The sequence below is a fragment of the Tupaia chinensis genome, unplaced genomic scaffold, assembly GCF_000334495.1.
Source record: "Tupaia chinensis unplaced genomic scaffold, TupChi_1.0 Scaffold000206_1, whole genome shotgun sequence".
NCBI classification, from domain to species: Eukaryota; Metazoa; Chordata; class Mammalia; order Scandentia; family Tupaiidae; genus Tupaia; species Tupaia belangeri.
The window spans coordinates 1,574,857-1,601,526 of record NW_006159681.1 but is presented as its reverse complement, the minus strand read 5'-3'; the positions used below and the strand labels follow the sequence as shown (position 1 = coordinate 1,601,526).

The 26,670-nt window shown below is 38.6% G+C and overlaps 1 protein-coding gene across 1 annotated transcript in view; it reads right to left on the bottom strand.

Annotated features, from left to right (window-relative positions):
• Positions 1–1,469: 1,469 nt before the first annotated feature.
• CCDC102B (coiled-coil domain containing 102B) overlaps positions 1,470–26,670 on the bottom strand; it is a 261,921-nt gene continuing 236,720 nt past the window's right edge. Inside the window, exon 9 of the mRNA XM_027771330.1 lies at positions 1,470–1,779. Within this exon, the coding sequence (XP_027627131.1) occupies positions 1,594–1,779 (186 nt within the window). The 3' untranslated portion in view covers positions 1,470–1,593. The remainder of the gene's footprint in view (positions 1,780–26,670) is intronic.

Genomic DNA, 26,670 nt, shown 5'->3' with positions numbered 1-26,670 from the left:
TGTGTTTGTCATTTTGGTTAATTACTGGAAGATGGTGGTTCCGGCCAAAAGGAAGGGCCCATAGCTCATTTTTTAAATTACTCAGTCAGAATGCTAAATAAGATCTTTGGGGACTAGTATTTCCTTACTCTGAACTCTGGAACATATTACCATTTTCTTGGGAGTTAGTCCCAAGCAATTTCCTGTAGACCTAGATTGACATACAGATTTACTCATCACCACCCTCTGCAAGTAATCCCATTTTAAAGCTATCACAAGAATAACGGCTATGATAACATGAAAACCATGAGCCTTTCCACTACATTGCTCATCTGCTTCAGTCTTCCACAGCCCAGCCCCACTTGACATGAATATTGTTAAAAAGTGCATATATCTTCATGAAAAGAGACATATCAAAGATGAAATGCCTGCCAAATCAGCATTAGTAATAGCAGGGGGCAATGTATGAGCCTCTTGGAATAATTCTGTCTCCATGTGATGTTATTAAGAAGAAAATCTACTTTGCTTAATTAGAGTAGTTTTGATTAAAAACTAAATCTCAAAATGTGGAGTGTATTCTATTACATTATTCCACGGAGAAATAATTCAACTTTTAAAAAATGATTTTGGACTGCTTGGCATTATATGAAAACAGTCTTTACAACCAGGGAACTAATGTGTGTGTGTGTGTGTGTGTGTGTGTGTGTGTTTTCCTCAAGAGAAGTCCAACAGGAGCAGATGCAGCGACTGGAACACCATCTGAAATCACTGCTGCTGTGTGTTGACGGCCCCATGCTCACGCTGACACTGCAACTGCTTCTTTGTTGTTAGTAATTGCAGCAGTTACAGGTGTACCATCAGGACATTACACAGAGATGTCTGCCTTCCAGAAACTTCTGAAATAGTCTGTAAATCATTAGTGAGTAGGTCTTACAAAACAAAATACCATACCTAAGTTGAATATATGACAGCCCTAGAGAGAAAATATATCATAATATATAATCATAGCATATGTCGTATTTTTCTGTTGTATATGCTTAAGGCTTAGAACATAAAACACCAAGCTTTAACAATATTGTGTCCCAATTTAAACACACACACACATGCGGACAGTGGAGCAGGCTGAAACACTGCAGCTATAGAGCAAACATAAAACATGCTCTATTAGCATTGCAGATACTTGTATTTGTATGTGTCATCTTTTTCTGTTTCTTTATATTTTTTATTTATTTGAATCATTAAAATATGAAGGTTTTATCACAAATGATGCCACAGGTTAATAAATGAGAACAAATGGGGCCAGCCAAATGGCATAGTGGTTAAGGTATTGGAATGCACGTGGCTGACTCTGTAGTTCCAGACCTGGATCAAGTGGCTTGAAGGACATGCTGAGCGTATATGCATGCATCTTCAAAGTCCCCACAGGAGGCTTGAGGAGAAGGGATTGCATTATAGCAACTCCTCCCTGCCCCCAGGGGATTATTTCTCTTTTTTTTCTCTCTCTCTCTCTCTCTCTCTGTAGAGCAGATGTGCCCTATGGCAAAATTTAAGATAAAGGAGAAAAATGCTTTATTTGTGCTGTGAAATACTATTCTGAAGCTCTCCAGCTTATGTTCACTTATAAAGTATCTTGTCTTCTTTTGGGGTGAGTTTCTCTTTCAGTTCTTCCAGCTGAAACCTCAGTTTCTTTATTTCTGCCTCATTTTGATCCACATGGTTGTTTGCCTTGGTCAGTTCGGCCATTTTTGCCTGATATCGTCTGCTTAGTTTACTGTAGGCATGTTGGAGGTTCAACAGTTCCTACCAAGAGAAAGTGAAAATTACATATTTAATAATGCACGTTGATAAAGTCAGAAGAATGGCAAATTGTTTCAACAAAGAAAAGTATTTTGGGAAGAACTGAGGTAAGTCATCCCCTTTTTCTGAAACTCTGCATTTCTGTAACCAAATATTATGATTTGCATATAACTATGAATAAAATATGTAAATGGCTAAGATAAGGGCCAACAGATGGTGTAGCAGTTACATCACTGGACTTCCACATGACCAACTGCGGGGGCGAGTCTCGGACCTGGTAACTTAAAACTCACGTGGGCACATATCTGTGTGTGCCCAAGATCCTGGGAGGAGAATGGAAGATAAGGGATTGTAGCATATCCTCCCTAGGGGGTGATTTCTTACTTTCTGTCTCACCTTCTCTGTCTGTTCTCTCTCTCTAGCAAGCACATGCATCCTATGGAATAAAGTTTAAAAAAAAAAAAGACTAAAATATTGGCCATCTCATGGTCTGATGGTTGGAATAGAAAGAGCCCAAGTGCCATCTGTGTTTTAGTCCCTGGAGAAACACGCTGGACGTGTGTATGTGTGTGTGTGTTTCCAAAATCCTGAAAGGAAGGAGAAATGGAGGAGAATAGGAGAATGAATTGCAGTGTAACCGTGTCCCACGGGGGTGCTTTCTCCCCTCTGTCTCTCTGCCTCTTTCTGGCAAGTGCACATGTCCTCTGGCAAATTAAAAAAAAAAGGCTAAAATACAACGCATCTTTATATTGTTGAGTATATGATCCATTTTCCACCTTATGCAAAAGTAATTCTAATATATGGTTTCCAAAAAAAGGAATTATATCCACAAATGAAGAATAAGATATTCATTATAAAAATAAATGCAGAAAGAGGTATTCATCTACTAAGTCAGAATAATTGAAAGATAGCACACTATATGTTTCAAATTACTTTCTGAAGAAAACATGTTTCATATTCCTGCAGGCTTGATGTCACCTGCTACCTCTTCTGAACTTAGACGACTGTGGCTCAGGGACCTGGAGAAAGAGGCCTATCATGTGCTAAAAGAAACAGATGACTCTGTCGACCTTGAAGTGATTGGACCACCAATCAATCTTATTATAATTAGCACCATAAAAGATATGAATTAGCAGGTTACAGTAATTGGCCCCGAACTATTAACAAAGTTATTTCTCATTTTTAGTTAAAGTATAGTACAAGTTATCCAGTAGCATGGTGGACAAGGTGGCTGGATCCCACATGGCCAACTGTGCCATTCTAGTCCTTGACCTAGCATCTTGAAAAACACATGTGCATGCATGCCTAAAATCCCCAGAGGAGAATAGAGAAGAAGGGATTGTGGCATGGCCATTTCTCTTGGGAGTGATTTTTCACTTCTCTCCCTGTCTCTCTTCAGCAAGTATATATGCCTATAGTAAAATTTAAAAAATAAAAATAAAAAATTACAGTGCAAAGATATTAGCATTATCATTATAAGAAACATCTTTGTTAAAACCATAAATAAAAAATAACTCTTCAGGTCCTCCTAATGTTATAGTAATATTGTAGCAAAACCTAGGAATGTCTTTAATTTTCTTCCATACTTTTGTAGTACTTTATGTATGAAAGAGCACAAAAAAATGGCACTTGTAAAAAATGCATAAATTATCTCAGAAAAAGTAGACTAGAAATAGAATCTCTGTTACATAGGGTACCAACAGTATTCTTAATAATGAGATTGAACAAGAGATTCAGAAATGAAAAAATATAAAAGAGATAAGATATTAGAAAATATTGGAAGAAAAACTTGAAGACCTCATTTTATTTTTTAATTACCAAGTAGGGGAATGTTTTCTAAATATAATCCCAAATTGTGAAATCATTAAATGATTAATTTAATCACAATAAGTATATGACTTGTGTATAGCAAATAAGCCCTGTACAGAGCACGCTGTGGCAAGAAACAACATCTGGGGACTGGATGGTAGCACAACAGTAAAATGGAAGGCTCTGCAAGGCAGACCCACATGGGAAGGTTGGTAGTTCAAGTCCAGAGACTTCACTCAGTACATGGGGTACACATATGCCTATAATCTGATAGAAGCCAGGTGTGAACTGTGGCATCAGGACCCTTCACTAATGTTGTAGCTCTCTATCTCTCTGTCTCTCTCACTCACTCATGGAGCAAAAATTCTTTAAATTAAAAGAAAGAAAGAGAGAGAGAAATCTCCTATGCAGTCATATCAAGTCAATATAAACTGACTCGATATAAAATATGGAAGGACAGAGTTCACAGGAAAGAAAATAAGAGTATCTCATAAAATTAAGATATTTAGCTTCACTCAGAATATGGGGAAAATTATTTCATGTATAACTTTTTGGAGAAGGGGTTAGTGGTTACCAGGGATTAAGAACAGGAGAGGAGAGTCAGAGAGCTAGGGGTGGATCTAAAAGGACATCGGGGTCCTTTGCTGAGATGGCAACTTTGATCTTGCCTGTAGGAAGGCCAGGATCCTGCGCATGCTCTTCACCATCGCTTTGGAAATGATACCACTGGAGGAACTGGGCTTAGGGCAGAGAGACTCTGTGTTATTTCTGACAACTGTATGTGCATTTGTACGCAGTAATACATTTTATTACATATTTTATTTGTAAGAATAAATAACTACACTTGGAAATTACAATTCTCAAATAAAAAATTAATTAAAAACACATTAAGATATAATTTCTCATGTTTTCAGGCATTTAGCAAGGGTTAAATGTATTCAAAGGATCTACTAGTAAAATGTACAGAAACAGGGATTCATTCGTGGAAAAACATCAGCAAGATTCGTTGAAATAAAAAATGTACATACACTCTGACCGTCACCCTAGTTCCAGGAATGTATACTGCAGATATACCCAGTGTTGTGTGAAATGCTGTGTGTGTAAGGATATTTATTGAGCACAAATTTTTGTTGTTGCTGTTAACAATAAATGTCTGGAAACTAAATTGCCATAAGGGGCTGATTAAATTTAAAACCCATTAAACTGCTAAATATGACATAAGAGCCTGTTGTATACTGACATGGAGATATCTTCACAATATTCTGTTAAAAGAAGCAAAAGACAATACAGTGTGAAGACTATGGCGTTACAGGAAATAAAGCTGATACAAAGTGACTTTTCATATGACACTTTGGTAACTGGCAGGCTCCTGGCCTCTGTGAACCCCAGGGCTCCAATCCGAACAGGTGGAAGTCCCGAATGCAAACCACAGGGCAGAACCTGGTGCAGAAGTTGTTGTCACAACCCTCAGGGAGCTAGAAGGCAGAGGTGGAAGAGGAGGCCCCCATACCTGTCAGCCGCCCCCTCCCCCTCAGCAGCTAAAGAGTGTTTGCCTCCAAGCATCCACTGACAGTGTGGGTGTCAAATAATGGGGAGAGTCTTAGCATCAGTGCTGCTGCCCTGCACATTCTGCGTACCCCCTCCATGAGAGTCAGAATCACACTATTGAAATTACACCTGCATAGAGTTAGCAAGCAGTGGAGAACTGACAGCTTCGTACTGAACCGCAGGACCATGGCATTCAACAAGGTGGCTGGGCAGACTAGCATGGTCACTTCAGTGTGTGGCAACTTGGAAGTGTTTTGCTGAGTTACATCACAAATTATATTTGAAATGTAAACAGATTTCTCATTTCTTCTCTTCAGAATGCAATTTTCAAACGTCAGGTTATAGTTATATACCTTGGCCTTTTACAAAGAAACGCAAAATAGGAAACACAATTCTTTTATTTGGAATGACAGTGAAATATTTAAAGAAAGTTCATCTTTCTTCATGTCAAACATAAAATAAAGAATTTGCTGCAAAAATAGTATGGAGTGTAATGAAAGAGTTATGGCAAACTTGCAAGAGGACGTCTTTTCCTCAGAAATTATGCCTCCCTAGTAACAACTACTTAAATACCTTTGTGATTTAGCACAATTATTTTTCAGTCAATGCCTTGTCATTAAGGCTTGTAAAATGTATGCAGACTAATTTAAAAGAAATAAAGTAAACAAGACTATGAGGTATGCATTAAGAAAGAAAAAGGAAGTGGAAAAAGAAAAGAAAGGAGAGAGGGAGGGAAGAAGGATAAAAGCGAGGGTAGAATAGGGGAGATGGAAGGAGAGAGGAAGGGTGGAAACCACTGCTTCCCAACACAATTTGCACCACAACCATGTGACATCCATACAAGCCGGTCCCTAGCATTCATACTCTGCTGCCTGACCATTTGCTAAGAGAACTTAGTTTGAACTTAGTCTCAGACCTAAAAAATGGATATGCAGTAGTCCAAGTTTATTTTAAAAATAAATTCAAAATGTTGCTCTGAATGCGTGGTACCTAAGACAACACCCAACTTGGGAACTTTATGTAAAACCTACTGAATCTGAGACTCTGGAGCTGGAGCTCAGCAATTCTCTCTTCAACAACTCTGAGTCTTCTTTATTCAGTGTAAAGTTTGAGAACCACTGGAATAGGTCAATTTTAGTAAACCTTAGTCAGCAGAGTAGAAGCAATATAATTGAGCAATAGGGCATGAAGGGATTTCTTGCATGGGAAATGTTCTAAAATTTTTTGACACTTGAAAATATCCAAGGAAAGGCCAAACTCTGTGGCCTGGGAGATAAGGTAGCTGATCCCACACAGCTGATCAGTGACTTGAGAAACACACCGGGCATATGTGCATGCATGCCCAAAATCCCAAAAGGAGGGAGAAATGGAGGAGAAGGGATTGTGACGTGACCATGCCCTGAGGAGGGTGTTTTCTGATCTCCCTCTCTCTTGTCTCTCTCTGGAGAGCACACACACCTGCTAGCAAGACATAAATACTAACAAAAATATGCATGAAGATACACATGTAGAGTTACCACAGCAACCTGGGCACACAGGGAAATCTTACAGCTGAGATTGGCAGATCTGGCCTGTGTTGGCTTTTTGTTATGTGAGAAAATACATCCAACTTTATCTAGAGCCTTATTCATAGCCAAACATATCCTCATATCCTTTTTATATTCATAGGGTATTTTTTTTGTTTTTGTTTGTTTATTTGTTTGTTTGTTTGTTTTTTGAGAGATTTTCACTGTAGGGCGCGTGCGCTCGCCAGACAGACAGAGAGACATACAGACAGAAAGCGAGAAATCACCCCCCAGAGGGGATGGTCACGCCGCAATCCCTTCTCCTCCATTCTCCTCTCGGGATCTTGGGCACGCACGCACACGCGCCCGGCGTGAGTTTTAAGCCACCGGGTCCGGGACACGAACCACGGTGGACTGCGGGGGAGTCCGGCGACATAGCCATTACGCTAACTGCTGGTTCCCTGTTTGTTTGTTTTTGACAAAGGGTGTGTGTGTGTGTGTGTGTGTGTGTGTGTGTGTGCTCACCAGAGAGACAGAGGGAAGAAAAGTGACAAATCACCCCCCAAGGAGATGGTCATGCCACAACCCCTTCTCCTCCTTTTTAAAATCAGTTTAAAATGAAAGTAATTAATGTTTGCCAAGTACCTGCTATGCAATAAATTCTTCACATACCTTCTCTCTCTAAATTTACATGATTATCCTGTGTTGAAGGTAATACTTTCTCTCTTCAATCACAGACAAACTGTGCAAATAGCTTATAACCAAGCTAACTGTAAATAAATCCTGCACTTCTATGTCAAAACAATATATGGCAGGCTTTCATCTTGTTATCATGACTTATCTTCAAGATTTCATAAGTTCTTTGAGATTTCAATCTATTGATTTGCAAGACTCCCCACATTTTTCTTTTTCTTTTTGAAAACCCTTCTTGTAATTCTCAATTCTCTTTTCATCTGAATAATGATATCAAGTCTTGATATAGAAAATAAAACATACAATGCATTTGTATATACATACAAGGGGTCTTCAAAAAGTTCAAAGAAAACATGTACTATGAAAAATACTATGCATGAATTTCAACTTTTTGCATCAAAATTAACACATATTTTAATTCCATTTTTACTCAAAATTTGTAGTGTCTTCTCATATATTTGAAAGGATAATATTATTCACTCAAATAATGTTGGCATCCATCCTTGGTGCTAGTTTCCTTAAGCTGCTCCTCTGAAACTCCAAGGAAGACTGCCTGAATATGAATCAAAGAGGATAATGTGTAATCTATAAGCATTGTATAGAACAGGCACCACATGACCTAGCCAGGATCAGGATGTTTCCCGTGCTCTGCAGATTTTTCCGCAGCCCCCTGGTATCTAAACCATGTGTCAACTGGTTTCAGTGAGTAATTAGTGAGGTCTTCTGTTAACTACCTCCTGTATCTAGGTTGTATACCCTCACAAAATAATTGTCTTAGTTCTAACAATGTAAAGTATTTGATGGGAGACTTTAAAATGTGTATAAAACTCATGAACTCATGCAGTAGATTTTTTGTTTGTTTGTTTAGATAAGGATATAGCTTTCAACCTATAACTGGCTGTGCATGGATTCCTGAGTCACTACATGGAGAAGAAGCACCAAAGCCTCCTGGCTGCAGTAGACCAAGAAGGGAACAAAAAATAAACTCATATTTGAGGCAGAGATATTAACCTTGTTTGTTATTTAGTCTATCTTTACTATTTTTTTTTTTTGGAGAGGTTTCTGCTATAGGGTGCGTGCCAGAAAGACAGAGAGAGACAGAGAGACAGAAAGCAAGAAATCATCCCCCAGTGGGGATGACTATGCTGCAATCTCTTCTCCTCCATTCTCCTCTCGGGATCTTGGGCACACATGCACACGTGTCTGGTGTGAGTTTAAGCCACCAGATCCGGGACTCAAACCATGGGCGACTACATGGGAGTCCAGCAACATAGCCATTATGCTAATTGCTGGTCCCTACCCTTACTATTAATAAGGGTAGGGACCAGCAATATTATAAGCAAAATTAATAAAGTTAGCACAGTAATATTAGGTTAAATCATTCTGACATACTTGAAAAATTGTTTTGAAGGGTCAGCGGGTAGGATGGAGACTAAAGTGCTGGATTTCCCCGTGACTGACCATGGTTCCAGTCCTGGACCTAGTCACTTAAAAATCACATTGGGCACTTGTGCTTGCATACCCAAGATCCCAAGAAGAGAATGAGGGAGAAATGATTGGGGTGTGGCCATCCTCCTTGGAGAGTGATTTGTCACTTTCTCTCTCTCTCCCTCCTTCCCTCCCTCCCTCCAGTGATCACACACATTCTAGGAAAATACCTAAAAATACATAAATAAATAAAAATAAAATTATTATTTTGACTAATTAACTCATTGGATTTTATTGCATTTCTTAAGGTTACCAGTTTTGTATTTGTGTGTAGTCATTTCCAGAATGATCACATTCTACAAAAGAACAACAAAAAATGAGTCTTTATCTTTCTAATACACAATAAAGACTAATAGGAACATAGCTGCTTTATTTTTCTTCTTCTTTCTTTCAACTGAATGATTCACTGATTATCCTAAGTGTATAAGATAGTGCCTGAAACATTGAAGGCATTCATTAAATGATAAATGAATATGTAAATAATGAATTTGAATTTTGAATTTTGAAATCCACACATACAGTTTTTCATAATTCACATTTCCATGTACTTTTTGAAGACCCCTCACATTTGCAGTATTTCTTATTGATTTCTGAAGCAAACAGTTTTTATTGTTTGTGATCACAGACCGAGTACAGGCTACACTATAGAGTACATGGGCAACAGGAACAAGGGGTTCTTTAGAGGGAGCGAGGCCAGTCAACATAGAGCCAGGAGTTGAGGAGTACCCAGTAAATGAGAATAGAATGAACTACACTATAATGGTGCTATTTTCAAGCCTCTTTTCTAAGGATGACCACTTTTCAAATTTGCTAATACATAATTTAGTATTATTCTCTAAAACACTGATTTTTTTAGGTTTTCAAACTAAATTCACTGTTCTAAATTTAAATTTTCCTGTAACTTTCCAATTTTTCCTAATTTTAGAATTAACTAGGGCCAGAGACACAGCCCCAGTCAGGGGCCGCCCAGAGAAGCCAGGATCCTAAACCCTCACCCCCTCCCTGGGAAGCCCCAGTCCAAAGAGGCTCCACACACAGAATAATAGAAACCAGAGGAAAGGGGGAGGGCCTGGCCAGACAAAGGCACACAGGACCCAGCCCTGGCATCTCTTCTTTTCTCCAGCTGTGGCCCTTTGCACCCTCTAAGGAGGTCCCTCACAGGCAGGGGTAGGATCATATGGTAGCATGGTGGTTAAGGGTCCTGGGTTCCCACGTGGTCAATTGCAGTTAGAGTCCTGGACCTGGCGACTCTCTCTCTCTCTCTCTCTTTGTCTCTCTCTCTCTTTCTCCCTCTCTGGTCAAATCAGAATAAATAAATAAAGATAAGTAAACTAATTCTTTTATTTTTTAAAAAGAATAAAGTACAGATTCAGATATACATTAATAATATTGTAATACTAATGAAATACTAAAATACTTACTAGAGTGTCTAAATAGGTTAGGTTAGGTTTGGATAAATAAAGTTCTAATCTCGAAATACACTTTTTGTCACTTTCATTCTGGGAGAAGTCAAGATATTTGTGATTGTAAAGATTTTTTTTCTTACTATATTAAATGTAGAAGAAACCCAGCCCCTCTCTCAAGGGGCTGTTGTGAATGACAAATGTATAATATAAAATGCCTGATAGAGTATTTAACATGTAATAGCATATTTATAATGCTGTCTCCAAATGCATTCGATGTTGGATACACAGCTAGTTGCTGTTATTGTCATTACCACAGAGTAAACTACCATCACTATGTTCTGATCATTGAATGTGCATATCCCTTTGGAGGGATTCAAACAAAAACATATTTAGCAGACATTCATGATGCATAAGGTCTTTGTTGCATGAGTAGAATTTCATTCCATACATTTTTATTTTATGATTCCCTGAAGGTATGTACTGTCAATAGAGAAGAAACAAATACTATTTTGAACTAGTCTCCAATGAGTCTACCTGCTAAAGTCATTTTTAAAACACATTTAGGGTTATCTGGCATTCTGATACACTCCTAGATACTGGTGGAGTGAACCTGCTAGTCACTCTTTCTCCCCTCATTGGCCAAGTTTTAGACAGGCAACTGCGTAAGCAACAGAGTATGGCGAGGGTGGGAGCGTGTGGTATAGGAGCACCTGTAAGGGTAACATAAGACATGCCTGGAAGATTTAGAAAGTCTTAAATACTCATTAGTCATAAAAAAATTAAGTAGCACTTTATATTTTAAACACAATCAGAGGTGATTAGCAGGTGGCGTGGTGGTGAAGGCATTGGACTCCCACATGGCTGACTGCAGTTTGATTGTTGAACTTGGTGGCTTCAGATCATGCCAGGTGTGTATGCATGCATGCCCAAAATCTCAAGAGGAGAAGGGAGGAGAATGGAGTGTGATGTGGCCATCCCTTTTGGGGGGCGATTTCTCTCTTTCTGTCTCTTTGGGAAGCATGTCTTCTATTTCTCCCTGCTGAGCACACACATCCTATCACAAAAACCTAAAAACAAACAAACAAAAAGCACACAAATAGAAATGTCTTTTAATCCCATGCCCTATTCAAGTTATTGCACCTATCCCTGTTTCCCTTCACAGCTAAACTTCCTAAAAGAATTTTCTGTATATCTGCATATCTGATCATTTTGTTTTCTTGTTCAATCATTGCTTCTTCACAAGATTCCAGTAAAATTGCTTTTGCTGAGGTCACCAATGGCTTTCAGATAGTCAACCACATGCTAACTTACATTCTCGACAATGTTCTCCATATTGAGGTTTACTAGACAGGTAACAGATAGAGATATATAGATATGGATGGTTCTGTCTACCCACTCATTTACATTGAATGCTGAGCCCTAGATGTCTATATCTTCTATATCCAACTATCTACTTGACTTAATAATTCCAGTGACAGAGGAAATGTAACCAGCAGTCTTCTTTCTTTCTTTCTTTCTTTTTTTTTTTTTTTTGGAGATGTTTTTGCTATAGGGCGCATGCGCTCGCCAGAAAGAGAGAGACAGAGAGACAGAAAGTGAGAAATCGCTCCCAGGCAGGATGGCCACACTGCAATCCTTTCTCTTCCATTCTCCTCTCAGGATCTTGGGCATGCATGCACATGCACCTGGCATGAGTTTAAGCCACTGAGTCTGGGACTCAAACCATGGTCGGCTACATGGGAGCCCAGCGACATAGCCATTATGCCAACTGCTGGTCCCACCAATAGTCTTTTTCCTACAAACACATAGAAATGCCATTATGACCAGCAGAAGAAAAGAATAGAACCAAGATATAAACTTTCGCATGCAATGGTTTGGTTTTAAAAGTTCATGAGAAGTGACATTAGGCTTGTGTAAAAAGAAAGAAAAATGCAAACTTGTTTTCTGCTCACATCAGAGCATTAAACAAATTTCCGTCATAAATATATCAAAACTCAGACTAGGTCAAGAACTGTTAAGGAGGTCAGGAGCTAGAGTGATCACGATGCTGGATGATCAGCCTAATTGCCAAGTGAATACAGAGCAGAGTTGAACCCAAATGACTCAAGATCCCAGGGCACACAAGCCCACAGAAAAAATCAATTTGAAGGGAAGTTAGTTCAAAATAAAGTGTCAAATACTAAGAAGTAATGAGTCAAAGTGAGGGGGAGTAAAGACACATAATAGGAAAATTAGCATCCCAAGAATTTAGCTCCAATAATCTGAAAATGCCACAAAATAATCACAATGTCATTTAAAAAAAAAAAAAAGCACTAGAATGTTATAAATTAATAGTGACCCACCAAAACAGAAAGGGCAACTTTGGAAAAGATTAAAGTAGAACTTATTGAAGAATCAAAGCCTTAAATATTTTAAAAGTCAATAAGTAGAGAAAGAAGTTTAGATACCATTTGATGAGGAAATTTACCAATGGAGTAGAAATAAATTATACAGAATGCAGCAAAAATATGAATAAATTATAATAGGATACTAATATGATAGAAGGGACCATAGACAGATGCTGAGGTCTGGACTTCCAGACTCTCCACTTGACATGTACACTATAATACTTTACAAGTCTGTAACAGCCTTTAAGTTGCTTATCCATTCACACTCCTTTTGGGCACAGTTCAAGCACATTGTCACCTATGGGTGAAGGACCACTGGGAAATTCACTCTACCTACACAACCAGGAAGATGAAGAAGTAGATTCAGTACAAACTTGCCAGGACCCTGCCAAAAGGATACAAATTAAAATGATAATTTTATAGCAAATTTGCATGAAAAATTGAGAAATTTGATTTGCTATATAATATATGTGCAGATATAGAGGTTTATCCCTGTACCATCAAAAAAAAAAAAAAGAGCCAATAAAAAGGGAACCCATTCATTTTTGGGTTTTGTTTTTTGTGTATTTTTTTGAAAGAAGTTTTTGCTATAGAGTGCATGTGCTTGGTGCTTGCCAGAAAAACAGAGGCAGAGAGACAGAGAGCAAGAAATCCCCCCCTCCCCCAGGGGGGTGGCCACGCCACAATCCCCTCTCCTCCATTTTCCTCTCAGGATCTTGGGCACACACGCACACGTGCCCAGCATAAATTTAAGCCACCTGGTTTTGGATTCAAACTGCGGTTGACTACATGGGAGTCCAGTGACATAGCCATTACACCTACTGCTGGTCCAGGGAACCCATTCTTTTTTAAGTTCTATACAACGAACATTTTCAAAGTTGGCAATATACTTGTTCACAAATCACGCTTAGCAAAGACTGGTGAATTTCCCCCTCAGCAAAGTCAAAGTACTGTACGTGGACTATAATCTTTTAAAATAGCTTTACCAGGGCCAGCAGGTGGTGTGGTGGTTAAAGTGCTAAACTCCCACATGGCTGATTGCAATTCAAGTCCTGGACCTGGCAGCTTGATTTCTCACTTTCTCTCTCTCTATCTGATGAGAGCATATGCTTATATCAAATAATAATAATAACAAATAAAACTAAATAATTCTAAAAAATATTAAAAGTCATATGGAAATGCATATGTGTTAAAAGAAATAACAATAATAAGTACAAATAAAAGTCTTACATATACACTGTGGAGTATTCAACTAGACCAGTGTTTAGAGGCCAACTTATAGCACTGGATATAATTGTTAAATAAAATAAAGATTGAAAATAAGTTGAAGATAAAACTCTAACATGATTAATTAGAAAAAGGACAGAAGAGAAAATGATATTTTAAGGAATGGATATAGATATAGATGAATTGGCTATTTAAAAAATGCCTTGAGAATACTATCGGGTACATGTAGGCCGTCGTATATGAAGATATAAAAATGAATACCACTTTATAAAACACAACATCAAGAATTGAACAACCAAATTAAAATAGCGTATAGAAGACGTGAATGAGGGCTGTCAGGTGGCATGGGGGTTGGTCAAGGGCGCCAGACTCCCACATGCCTGACTGTGGTTCAAGTTCCGGACCTGGCCTTTCCCTATCTTGATCTCTCCCTCTCTGGTCACAGAAGGATCAGAAGATGTATTAGGCAAGTGTTACCAAACCTTAGATAAACTTGCTCTTCTATAAATTATGTCAGGGAATGCCCAAATATCTATAAAAATGTGTTTCAAAAACACATTATATTTAAACTTATATATTTTAATATCTATAGGTGTACATATTTACACAGATATTCAAAACTCATCAAGCAGCATTTAAAGATGCACCAAGCACAGCGTGGCCAAGTCTGTGGGCACGTAATTTGGCAGAAGCACCCGCAGAGCAGCCTGGCAATACCCTGGCATTCCAGCTGAAGTACACACAGCAGCTCTGAGTCCGTGAAACATCACTAACCTGGAGAAATTCCTCCCATCATTTATAAGGACTGTCAATTCAGCAATGAATTGGGTAAATGTATTCATTCATCCACTGGGAATCGATAAATAAATTCACAAAGATTCCTTTAATATTTATGATGAAGGAATTAGGTTTACATTTGCCAACATTCACATACATAAAAAAATAGTCTTAGTGTAGAAACCAAGTTGCAGAGTTGTATAGTACAATGTCAGTCATTTTAATTTTACATGAAGTAATAATATATTGCTATGAGCATAATAATGTATAATTGAAGAGTAAAAATTACACACAGAAAGCGTATTCACCAACTATACTTCTTCATTATACGAAGAGAGAGGAATGAAATGGAAGGCGATTATTTAGCTATAATTACTGTATGTGTCATTTTTAAAAATATCTGAAGGAAATGTAACAATCTGTCATTATGGTTAAATCTGGGTAGTAGATCCCTGTCTGTTTTATAGATGAATTTGGTGTTAGCCAAGCTCTGCGTGAAGAAGGCAGCCCACCAGTTTAGGATTAAGAAAACAGGAAGCACATGGAGTGTTCCTTGTTCAAAGCCCAGAAAGAGATCAATTAAAGTGAAATAAAATATGCAGGTAAGATATGGATATGGATAAGAAATTCAGGCCTGGGTGTAGCAAAAAATATATAAGGCATGTTAAAGAGATGAACTGTTTTCCTGCAGTCAGAAAAATACTGAATTATTATCATACCAATAATTGGAAGATAATCTGAATTCTGGAAAGTCTTCCAGTTATAGTCAAGTTTCAAAATATTGAGTGGCCTCGTCTCCAGAGATTCTGTTCTACGTGTGGAAGGTGACACACGGATCATGATGTGTCCAGCATCCGCCGGGCACTCCCGCCATTGCAGTAAAGACTGAGGACCACGAGGCCCAAGTGAGAAGAAAGGGAGGGAACAGAATGTCCAGGTGAAGTCCAGCCAGAGGATTTGAGGTAATCTGAGCTGTGACTCCAACCTTCCCCTTGAACTCACAGCAAATATGTGATTTATTTGGACTGGCGTAAGGATAGCACAGAAAACCTGTCATTATCAGTATGAACAAAGCCATGAATGAGCATAATCAAAGCATTCAAGGTTCCAGTCTAAATGGAAGGGTCCAAGTGAGAGATGAATCTCCTTTCCCAAGCACTTTTATTGAGATTTCTTTGGTGACTGTACACAGTGCTCACCGATTATTTCCTCTTAGAGACCCACAGCAAGGGACAAAGAAGAAAGAAAACTATCAAGATACTCTTACCATAACTGACAGAAAAGAAGGTCTCTAGACAGGTGTTTAAATGTAGCTGGAAATGTTGCAAAGAAAAATTACAGGGCCTAATCAGGTAGACTGTACTTATTTTTACATCCTGTTTAGGGTTGTATTTCTGTACGGGTACATTCTGAGCATATTGCATTCATTTCTTTTTGCATAGATACTAACTGGTTATTGTGATGTAGGCGAAATGAAAATGTTTTTGTTTTCTTTTAATAGCATGCGTTAATCACCAATTAATTGCACAAACAATGAAGTTTTATAATAGTAAGCAGCACATTTTCATCTATTATAACACAGATTCTGGCTCTGTGATATTTAAGTGTTTCCAAAGAATTGAAAATACAGCTAGTGACCCAGCAGCTAAACCATAACCATAAGTAACAAATACAATGCAGTATTCTTGCAGCGTTTGTGTCTCTAGAGAATATACAAATATTGAGTTAAACCATGAATGGTTAGTCACCCAAATTGTAGTTGGAATCACAAGTTCCCTTTCTATTTTACAGGCCCCTCGTGGTGTGGGAAAAGTGAGATAAGTGACTCACAGAGGGAAATGCTTCACTCCTACACAGCTTTTCTCAACGCCACGCTCTCTTAGCTAAATAATGCTTTATAACTAAAGTCTCTAGCATTCTCTCTACCCACACTCATGCCCTGTAATTGCAGAAAGTTACAAGTATTCAGAGAAAATGCTTTCGGTTGGTGTTGAAAATGCTTAATTTCATCGGATAAATCAAGTTTTTATAGGTCCTCCAGGCCACCCCACGTTCATGAGATGCTGCCCAGAGAAAACTCTCCTGATACAGAAAGTTACTGCTTTTGCTCGTAATTCTAGAGAAATAATTTATTTAACTAAAATATGTAGACATCTAAACTGAGTTTCACATACCCAGTGTTCAAACAACTTCTACCTTATTAAAATATGTAGACATCTAAACTGAGTTTTACATACCCAGTGTTCAAACAACTTCTACCTGACCAGGAGAGTCAATGTAGGAAACAATAAGAAATTTGTCAGGGATTGCCCTAGGGCCTAGAGGCTAAGGGAGCAGGATCCCAACATGAAGACCACAGTTCAAATTCCAGCCCAGTGGGATTGTAAAACAGGCCGAGCTCAAAATTCCAACAGGATGGGGGCTACCAGGTGGTGTGGTGGTTAAGGGCATTGAACTCCCATATGGCTGACCGCAGTTCAAGTCCCAAACATGGCCAGCTTGCTTTCTCACCTTCCCTCTCTCTCTCTCTTTTGTTCTGACACTCTCAGTCAAAATAAAATTAGTAAATAAAGTTAAAAAAATTGTTCAATAAAAATTCCAGTGGGATGGAGGAGTGGAGGAGAAGGAATTGTACTCCCCGATGTTCATCGCAGCGTGCTTTCTTCCCCTGCTTCCTCTCTCTGTGTGTCTCTCTCTGGCAAATGCACTTACTCTCTGATGATGAAAGAACAAAAAGAAGGAAAAAGGAGAAAAGAAGGGAAAAAGGGAGGAAAGTTCAGACAGTCATGTAGAAATAAAACCAGATGAGCTGGTATCTACCAGGTGGCATGTGATTTGGGCGCTGGACTCCCATATGACCAACCATAGTTCGAGTCTGAGTCCTGGTGGCTTTCTTTCTCATTTTTCCTCTGTTTCTTTCTTCCTATTTGTCTGTCTCTCTCTGGTGACCACACATGCTCTAAGGCAAATTAAAAATAATAATAATAATAATAAATAAATAATTCTTTTAAAAAAGCTGTTCATAAAAATTAATGGGAAGTAACCCACAAACCAAGATAAAGATATACAAAGGGAAAGAAACTACACAGAGAATTTCACAATCCAAAAATGGCAATGTATTAATGTGTATTAATAAAAATATTGACAAAGAAATGGTAAGAAAGACATTTTCATACACCACTAAAGGAAAATGTAAATTTGCATTACATTGTTAGGGAAGAGGATAATTTACAAATATGTATCAGGAGTTCTTAAATCTTTCTTATATTTCATAACAGGAAAGTATCCTAGGATACTGGATACAGTGTGGGAAGTGGGTGGGAGAAGGAGGAGAGTATGAGGAAAGACATTAAGGAAAAAAATAGAGAAGCAAGAAGACATTTATGAGATATAAAAGTGTACTATTAACTGTTGATGGTAACATGTATAGTATCCTCTATCCTCAGCTGGACTAGTGTGTAGTGTATTCATGTTGAGAAAATTCACATTACAAGCTAAATGATGTATAATGATGGAATGTATAAAATAAAATATATTATAAAAAAAGAAAAATACCAAGATATATACAAAAGGTTTATGTTGAAAAATATTTCCTCAGCATTTCTTCTAATACTAAATACTGTAAATAGTCTATATAATTTAGCCCTTAATGAATACGTTGCAATTAATCCTTGCAATGGACTATTATAAGCCTTTAAATATACAGGAAGAATTTTGATGACCTAAAAATAATAAGGCTAATGTAATGTGGCATTAAAAAAACAATGCACAGTTTTATGTCCATAAGAATTCTAATTACATAAACATAAACAATGCACACAATATATTATATACCCAAGATATAAAAAAGATGGCTTTTCCCCTTGCCTAGTTTTATCTAGCGTCTTATATTGCAATGAAAGGATGCTTGGTCTCCTCCCTTTCCTAAATAAAGAGTCTAAATAAACAAACAGAAAAATGATAACCAGGAAAAAAACCAATAAAATAGTGGGAGAACAGAGCAGTCCTGTACCTTTCAGCCCCGGCCCAAAGTTGTGTAACAGGAGGGTTCCACCTTCACAGGGACACACTGGAAAGGACTGTTATCCAAGCTCTGTGCCATTCCTCTCTTCTTCCCTAGAAATTTCTCCACATGAAGCCAGATCCAGGGGACCCTAGAGAACATTCTGGAGACCTTAACGTGTTTCACCATGGGCAAAGGAGGCAGAGTGTTTTCTCATTCACACTCCAACAGGGAAAAGTAGCTGTTTCTGCAGAGCAGGAAGGCGGTGCGTCACTAGCAATTGCATATTACTGAATTTGTTGGAACAAGAATGTATAAAGGTTAAGGATGAGCCAGGAATGGGCTCTGCAGAGAGGAAGTAGATTTGCATCCTTAAAAATGCTAAGAAATAACATAAATGCCACTCAGAAGAACAGTTGGTTGGGCCAGGTGACACCAACAGAAGACGTCTATACAAAGGAAAGAAATTTCACAGAGAAAGGGCTTTGAGAAGAGCCCAAGCCCTGACAGTGGAGTGATTGGTGACTACCTGCAGGAGGAGTCTCCAGGAGAAAGGGAATGTGACAGCCTGTGACAACAGTGGAATTCCGGCGACTGACCAGCACTACTAGTCTTAGACTCCTCTGTCTGCTTTCTCCTTCCAGCCATCTTCAGCCTTGAAAAAGTCTGAGGCAACCTAGTGAGGGATAAGGAGTAAAGGAGCAAGGTGGGAAAGACCTAAGATGCGCACCTGCCCTTTAGTGCAGGCCTCCCTGCCTGAGAAGGTGCAACTGAAGAAATGAAAAGCCTCAAACTAAGTGAAAGATGGAAGCTGGTCACTGATGGGAATGGGCTTTGTAACCACTGACCTAATAGATCATTACCAATATCTATTAATAATGTAGAGAAGCTCTACAATATTCCTAGACTTTAATAAGAAATGAAGAACAGAAATTATTCAAGGCAGTAGTTAGAAAATAACTTTTTTTCTTACCCTTTGCAACTCTTTCAATTAACCAAACATTCCAAAATGTAGAATAACTTTTTTTCTTATCCTTTGCAACTTGTTCAATTAACCAAACATTCCAAAATGTAGAAAGCTGTTTTCTTATGTGCATTAAAATTAAGGTAATTTTCATTTTACTTTGCATGTTCATCTTCATTTTCAAAGTACTATTAAGAGCATAAAGTCCAAGATAGTTTTGTTCAAGGAGCAAGAAATCCAAGATCATTTTGTTCAAGGACATCTTTCAAAGGGAGCCAATAATTTTGCACCATCCAGAAATGTAAAGGAGTAGAAAAACTGAAAACTGCAGGTTGTATCTGACACACAGGCACTCCGTAGTGAAGTGTAAGAAAATACTTTAAAAAAAACGGATTAAGACAGAACCTGGATTTTCAAGAATTAAATAGTGCCACACAGTAAAGAATTCTCAGTAAGCACAGTGTGGAGATACAAGACCAGAGGTGGTAAGAAAAGCAGCAGCCTTACTAAGGCGAAACAAAAGATTAAAATGGCAAAGTATGAGTACGTAACTTGAAGCATGACAAAAATTCTTTATATCATATGAGTTATCCATGGAATAAAGCTCCTCACTTATGGTATTATTGGGTTCTTTGGAAAGTCATGATGCGTTTTTGCATAGAAAAATATGTCATGGCTTTCCTAATGATCTAATTTAGCTAACTTTTGATATACTTCTACCTAGATGACTGAACACATCCTACTCAAGTGCAAACCCAACCTAATTTTAATCTTTCCTAAACTGACTCCACAGTCCCTGACATGGAATGGTACAATGAGTCTTCCACATAAATTATGCCGAACCACGTTAGTGGATGTTGGCAACTAATCCCCCATTATCTTCAAAGGCAGAGTCATGAAAATTTTATTCTCATCCATATTGTCGATTCCAATACTTTCTCAGGTATAACACTTTTGAATTTCTGCTTGTTGTCTTGTAATTTTTTTTTAATTTCTGTATTTATTTCTTCTATGAGATAGAGAAAGACAAAGAGACAGAGAGAGAGCATCATCAACACGGTTTTATTTTTATGCCTGAAAGCTTTTGCACATAATTCAGAAAGAAAGAGAAAGTGGGAGAGAAAGCACCCGTCAGTGGACCATATTTCCCTTACCTTCAACTGTCCATCACGTCAGTGTCCTGGACAGGCATGTGTCTGTGCCCAGTGTTTTTCATGAGCTGAGACCAGTACTTGAACTCTGGTCTGCCATGTGGGATCTGGTTTCCTCTGCTTAACACTTAACTGCAGAGCTATGGAGCTACCCCTCCACATACACTCAGGGTCTTGACACCCTAATCTAACCCCAGCCTCAGCCAGCTGCAGATTGTGAGCAGGCGCATGACCAGAGTGTCAGGGAGAACTCAGATATGAATCCTAACTTGCCCAGATGAGTCAGTCTCATGGTGTGGCTTTTTCCCCCTGTGCCATCTTCTGGCTCCCTGTCTTGTACCCTCTTACATTCCTGCAATTTTCTTGGTTTAGATAATAAATAGTATGTTGATTTGAATTGGGAACCACATTAAATGCTATTTATGCTATCAATTTTAGTCTTTCCTTAACTTTGTTATCCAAGTATTTTATACTTTTCCCATGGCTTTTGCACGTCTGTATACTAATGATCTGAACATTATGCTAATCCCTGCAGTTAGGCCATCTGCTTATTTGCTCTGAGATCTACTCCTCCCTCCTCCCTGCTCTCTGCTGTACTACAGGGAAATCCATTTCACAGGGCCTCTTGCCAGTTGGCTTCCAGGTCAGTTCAGCAAATGGGAGGGCCTGGCAGTGAATGGAGGGCAGAAGAAGGGGAGGACCCAGAGCTCTTGAACTTACTGTCCATAGCAACCTCTCTCAAGGCAGTGGCCTATCCACTGTGGCACTGAGGACTATCTTACAGCCTTTCCTTTGAAAAGGGAAGCATCAACAGCAGTTCTCGTTAACACAGGGCTCCAGTGACAGGGTCTGACAACACTGTTTGATGTTGTCTCTGTCTTCCTGCTGTTGCCAATCTACAGATTCCCCATAGCAGTCTACCTCTTAGCACCTCAGCTCTGCAACTGTGCTAAATCCCCTCTGCTTACAGACCTGGTGTATTTTCTACATACTAGAATGGAGCCTGATTGGTATAGAGGAAAACAGTTTCCTCTTTTGCTCACATTTGTATCTCTTTCAATACCGACAACATACATTACAAGTGGATGGTATTGGAAAGGAAGAATATCAAACTGAAAATAGAAAGTGGTACAAATATTTGAGAAAATTTTCTTTCTATTGTATTAAATTCAAGCATTTTAAAAACTAGCGTGTACTCTGTTAGTAAATGAATATTAGCCTCCCAAACGTTACTGTTCCATGGACTACCAAAACGCACCAGTAATTTTGACAGAGCACTTGGCTCAGGAATAAGCTGAGAGCCCGTAGGTATACAAATCGAATGGTCCAGTCTTTATTTATGATCAAACAAGGATAGGTAGATACACAATGCTAACTCAGTTTAAACCTAAACTGATAGAGATATACATTACTCACAAACTCAGATCATCTCCAAAACATAGGAATTAGATGCCTACTTATGACATCAATTAAAATTTAATTCTCTAGATGGCTTCAATATCCAGAAATCAATACCTATTACATAATAAAATCTTGAAAACTAGGGGTCAACATTAACCAGTACACTACCGTGCTCTCCTAGGGAGTCTGGAAAGATGAGACAGCTTAATGTGATGATAAATTAAGGCACATAAATAAATTAGTCAAAGCTGGGACCAGCAGAGGGCGTAATGGCTATGTCGCTGGACTCTGATGTAGTCAACTGCAGTTTGAGTCCCGGACCTGGTGGCTTAAATTCACGCCAGGTGCATGTGCATGTGTGCCCAAGATCCCGAGGGAATGGAGGAGAAGGGATTGCAGTGTGGCCACCCCCCCGCCCCCCGGGGATGATTTCTTGCTTTCCGTCTCTCTGTCTCTCTCTTTCTGATGAGTGCATGTGCCCTATAGCAAAAACCTCTCAAAAAAAAAAAAGTGTGGAATATTTTATTTCATCTCTCATTCTGTGTTGATGTTTCTAAAAGAGAAACATCAGAGGACAAAAATAGGCAAAATATTAAAATAAAATTGGAAACTGAGTAACTTAGTTTATCTGAAACTAAATCCCCATGCCTAATTTCCAAAGGTCACCTATTATACAAGGAGGGTCCAGCTTTGCTCCAGGGTAACAAATTCAATGAAGTGGTTATTACATAGGTTAAAAATTAAGCTTCTTGGAAAAAGAGCAAAGTTAGAAAGCGAAAGCGTAATTCAGCAAAAGAAAAAAGGCAGAGATCTCACACATGAGTGCTCCTGGAGAGAGTGACCAGAGCCACCTGCTCCGCTGGGACCCCTGTGGGGTCTCGTCTTCAGAAGATCAACACTCACTTCCTACTGCTCTCTTCCATGTGTCTGGCCATTTGAATTCATGTACTAGCTTTTCACACAAGTCACACATGCCAGTACCCAAATCATGGGAAGGTCAGGGACGGCGGACAGACAGTGCTGTTGAAGCCAGCTGGTAGTAGCTCACCAGAAAGGCAATTGTCAACTTTCCTGTGTTGCAAAGGTAGTAGGTAATGCAGTCCTGGCCTAGGGGAGCTTACATGCTACTAGAGGGAAAAAACAAGATAATAAACACGAAAGCAGAATACGATGAGTCTGCATGTTAGAGCTGGGAATGGTTGCTACGGATAAAAGAAGTGCAGAAATTCACAATTATTGGGTCATCAGCAAAGTCATAATGTATTTTTCTATGCAAAACTATGTCATGACTTTTCCAACAATCAATTATTTTCCTACACAGGAAATTTGTTCTAGCTCCATTGTTTACGTCAGGTATACCTCTGTGCATAAGGGCTGTAATGTGTTTTGTTAATTTTTAAAATGGTTTAATACTAAAATACAGGAATTTAAATGATTTTAACATCTTAAGTCATTACCCAGTAAATGTTCTTTATTTGAACATGATCTTGTCTTCCTTTTTTTAAAAATAATAAGCAAGCTGCCAAGCCTAGGACTTGAACTGCAGTCAACCATGTGGGAGTCTAGCCTCCTTAACCACCATGCCACCTGCCTGCTCCAACCTTGTCATCTTTATGATATGAAGAGGCATCAATCTATTGAAGAAAAAAGCAAATCCACAAGTGTATTCTTACTGTTAATAGGCAGCCTTGGTACACTTCCAGTCCATAACCAAAAACAGGGGCAAAAGCACTGTTTTAAGATTGTATTTTTTATTTTAATGCTATACCTACTGAACAAAAAATCATCATGCAAAGAAAGTGTAGCAAACTTTGAAGTAAAAAACCTCTTACATGCAAAATTAAATGGGATTAAAAAAACGTCCTGAGGTCCAACGCTGCTTTTCACTCTCCAGCCAAAATAATTTACTTATATATTCTCTTCAAGATACTTTATCAACTTAGATGTATTATAAATAGAGTCAATATTTATAATTTCTATACTGAGGATTGCATAAATGTATTTATTCCATAATTTAATGTAATTTTGTCCCTAACTTTTAAATAAGTGAATACATTAGTGCTTTCCAACCTGTATAAGGCCGCGTATTACACTTACTGCCACTAACCCAACCTCTCACAATAGCATGAAAGAATTCTTTCCACCATGAAAACAGCATGTTTCTGCCAAAGGAGAAATCAAATCCAGGAGTGAAGCAAAAGTGAATACAATTCTCCTGCACAGGAAAGTAATTTTTAAAAAATCTTTTATAGTGAACTTTTTTGAAAATGCTATAAACTCAGTATCATTAGAATTTATTTTGTTATTTTGGTTATGATTTGAATGTTATTCCTAGAATCATGCTTGCACTCCTTAAAATGTATTGCTGTAATTACTTTGCAATCAATAATTGCATAAGATCTATTTTACGCCATGTGAAGACCAGATGAAACTACTTACTCAGCACGTCAACTTCAGTTTGTACATAAAGTTATACTAGGGCTGGAAACATTGAGTGAGAGACTTTCTTTTGAGCTAATTCATAATAAGTCCTATCTCTCTCTCTCTCCTTCTCTCTCTCTCTTTTTTCAAAGTGTTTGCTACAGGGCACGTGCACTCACCAGAGAAGAGAGACAGAAAGAAGGCATGTGAAAAAATCGCCCCACAGGGGAAAAAGCCATGCCACAATCCCTTCTCCTACATTCTCCTCTCAGGATTTTGGTCATGTGCACACATGTGCCCAGTCTGATTTTCAAGCCACTGGGCCCAGGCCTCAAACCATAGTCAACCATGTGGGAATCCAGTGCCTTAACCACCACACCACCTGCCAACTCCAGGAAGTGACTTTTTTTATTGAAATCAAATAAATATGAAGAAAATTGTTTCACAAAGTATTATTATTATTATTTTAGAGAGATTTTTGCTATAGGGCACGTGCACTCTCCAGAGAGATAGACAGAAAGCAAGAAATCACCCCCTAGGGGGGATGGCCATGCCACATTCCCTTCTCCTTCATTCTCCTCTTGGGATCTTGGGCATGCATGCACATGTGCCTAGCATGAGTTTACTCCCCTGTGGGGCGTTGCCCTGGCCCAATCCCTTCGCCTCTGTTTCTCCATCCCATCGGGATTTTAGGCAAACACACACACACACACACACATGGCATGTTTTTCAGACACCTGAGCTGCAGTCAGTCTTGTGGAATCCAACTCCCTATGCACTGCATTCAACTGCTATGCTGTAAGTTCAGCCTTAAAACAAAATTTAAAGGGTTAGCAGGTGGCATAGTGGTTAAGGTGCTAGATTCTCACATGGATGAACACAGTTTCCGTCCTAGATCTGGCAGCTTGCAAATTACGCCAGGTGTGTGCATGTACACGCCCAAAATTTCAAGAGAAATATGGAGGAGAAGGGATTACAGTGTGGCCATGCCCCCCAGAGGGTAATATCTCACTTTCTCTTTCTCTATTTCTCTCCATCCAGCACATGGGCTCTATGCCAAAAAACTAAAAATAAGCTAGACCAAAAAAAAATTTAAAAACGTCTGCTTTAGTTTACTTATCCAGCCCATCCTGTGTTCTGCGAATTTCACAGAGGTAGGTCATACAAGGCAAGGAAACTCTCCCTGAAGTTGCATCAAGCCATTTAGTCCATGAAGACTTCACTTAAATTGCCGAGTGGAATTTTTCCCTGCGTAATATTGCTTGGCGTCTGTGGTTGATCACATTAACTGGTCACTTGCCAAATGTCCACTTCACTTTGGCATGTAGATAAAGATTATGAGACAAGAAAATGATTTACCTAAACACTTGAAATTCACTAATGTCTGAAAGAGTTCATATATTCACTAAAATTACATAAATTATACTAAACAGAATAACTTAATCACCCATTGAAGTCCTCTCAAGTTAATGTATACTTCCATTTATAGAAGATACAAGTATGCTATGAGAATAGACATTGAATAATATGGCACAGATGAGATGATGAAACACTCAGAAATTTTAAAAACTTCATTTTTTTATGGTACACATTTTCATAGTTTGAGATGCTGACTAGAGAAGATGTGACATTTCAAAATTTCTAAAACATAGAATAGTTGTGTACAATCTTGAAAGAGAATATCCTTGAAAGATATTACTTAATGAAATAAAAAATTTGTTATTAGAATGTTGCTGCAACATTTCCTTCTGTTCTCAGGCATTAGTGAAATAATTTTCATTGGCTACTACAATCAAAACACTGGGGACCAGCAGTTAGTGTAATGGCTATGTCACTGGACTCCCATGTAGTCAACAGCGGTTCGAATCCCGGACCTGATGGCGTAAACTCATGCTGGGCGTATGTGCATACGTGCCCAAGATCCCAAGAGGAGAATGGAGGAGAAGGGATTGTGGCGTGGCCATCCCCCCGGGGGGGGTGATTTCTCGCTTTCTTTCTGTCTCTTTCTGTCACTCTGGCGAGTGCACACGCTCTATAGCAAAAACCTCTCTTAAAAAAAAAAAAAAAATCAGGAACCAGCAGTTAGTGTAATGCCTATTCCGCTGGACTCCCAC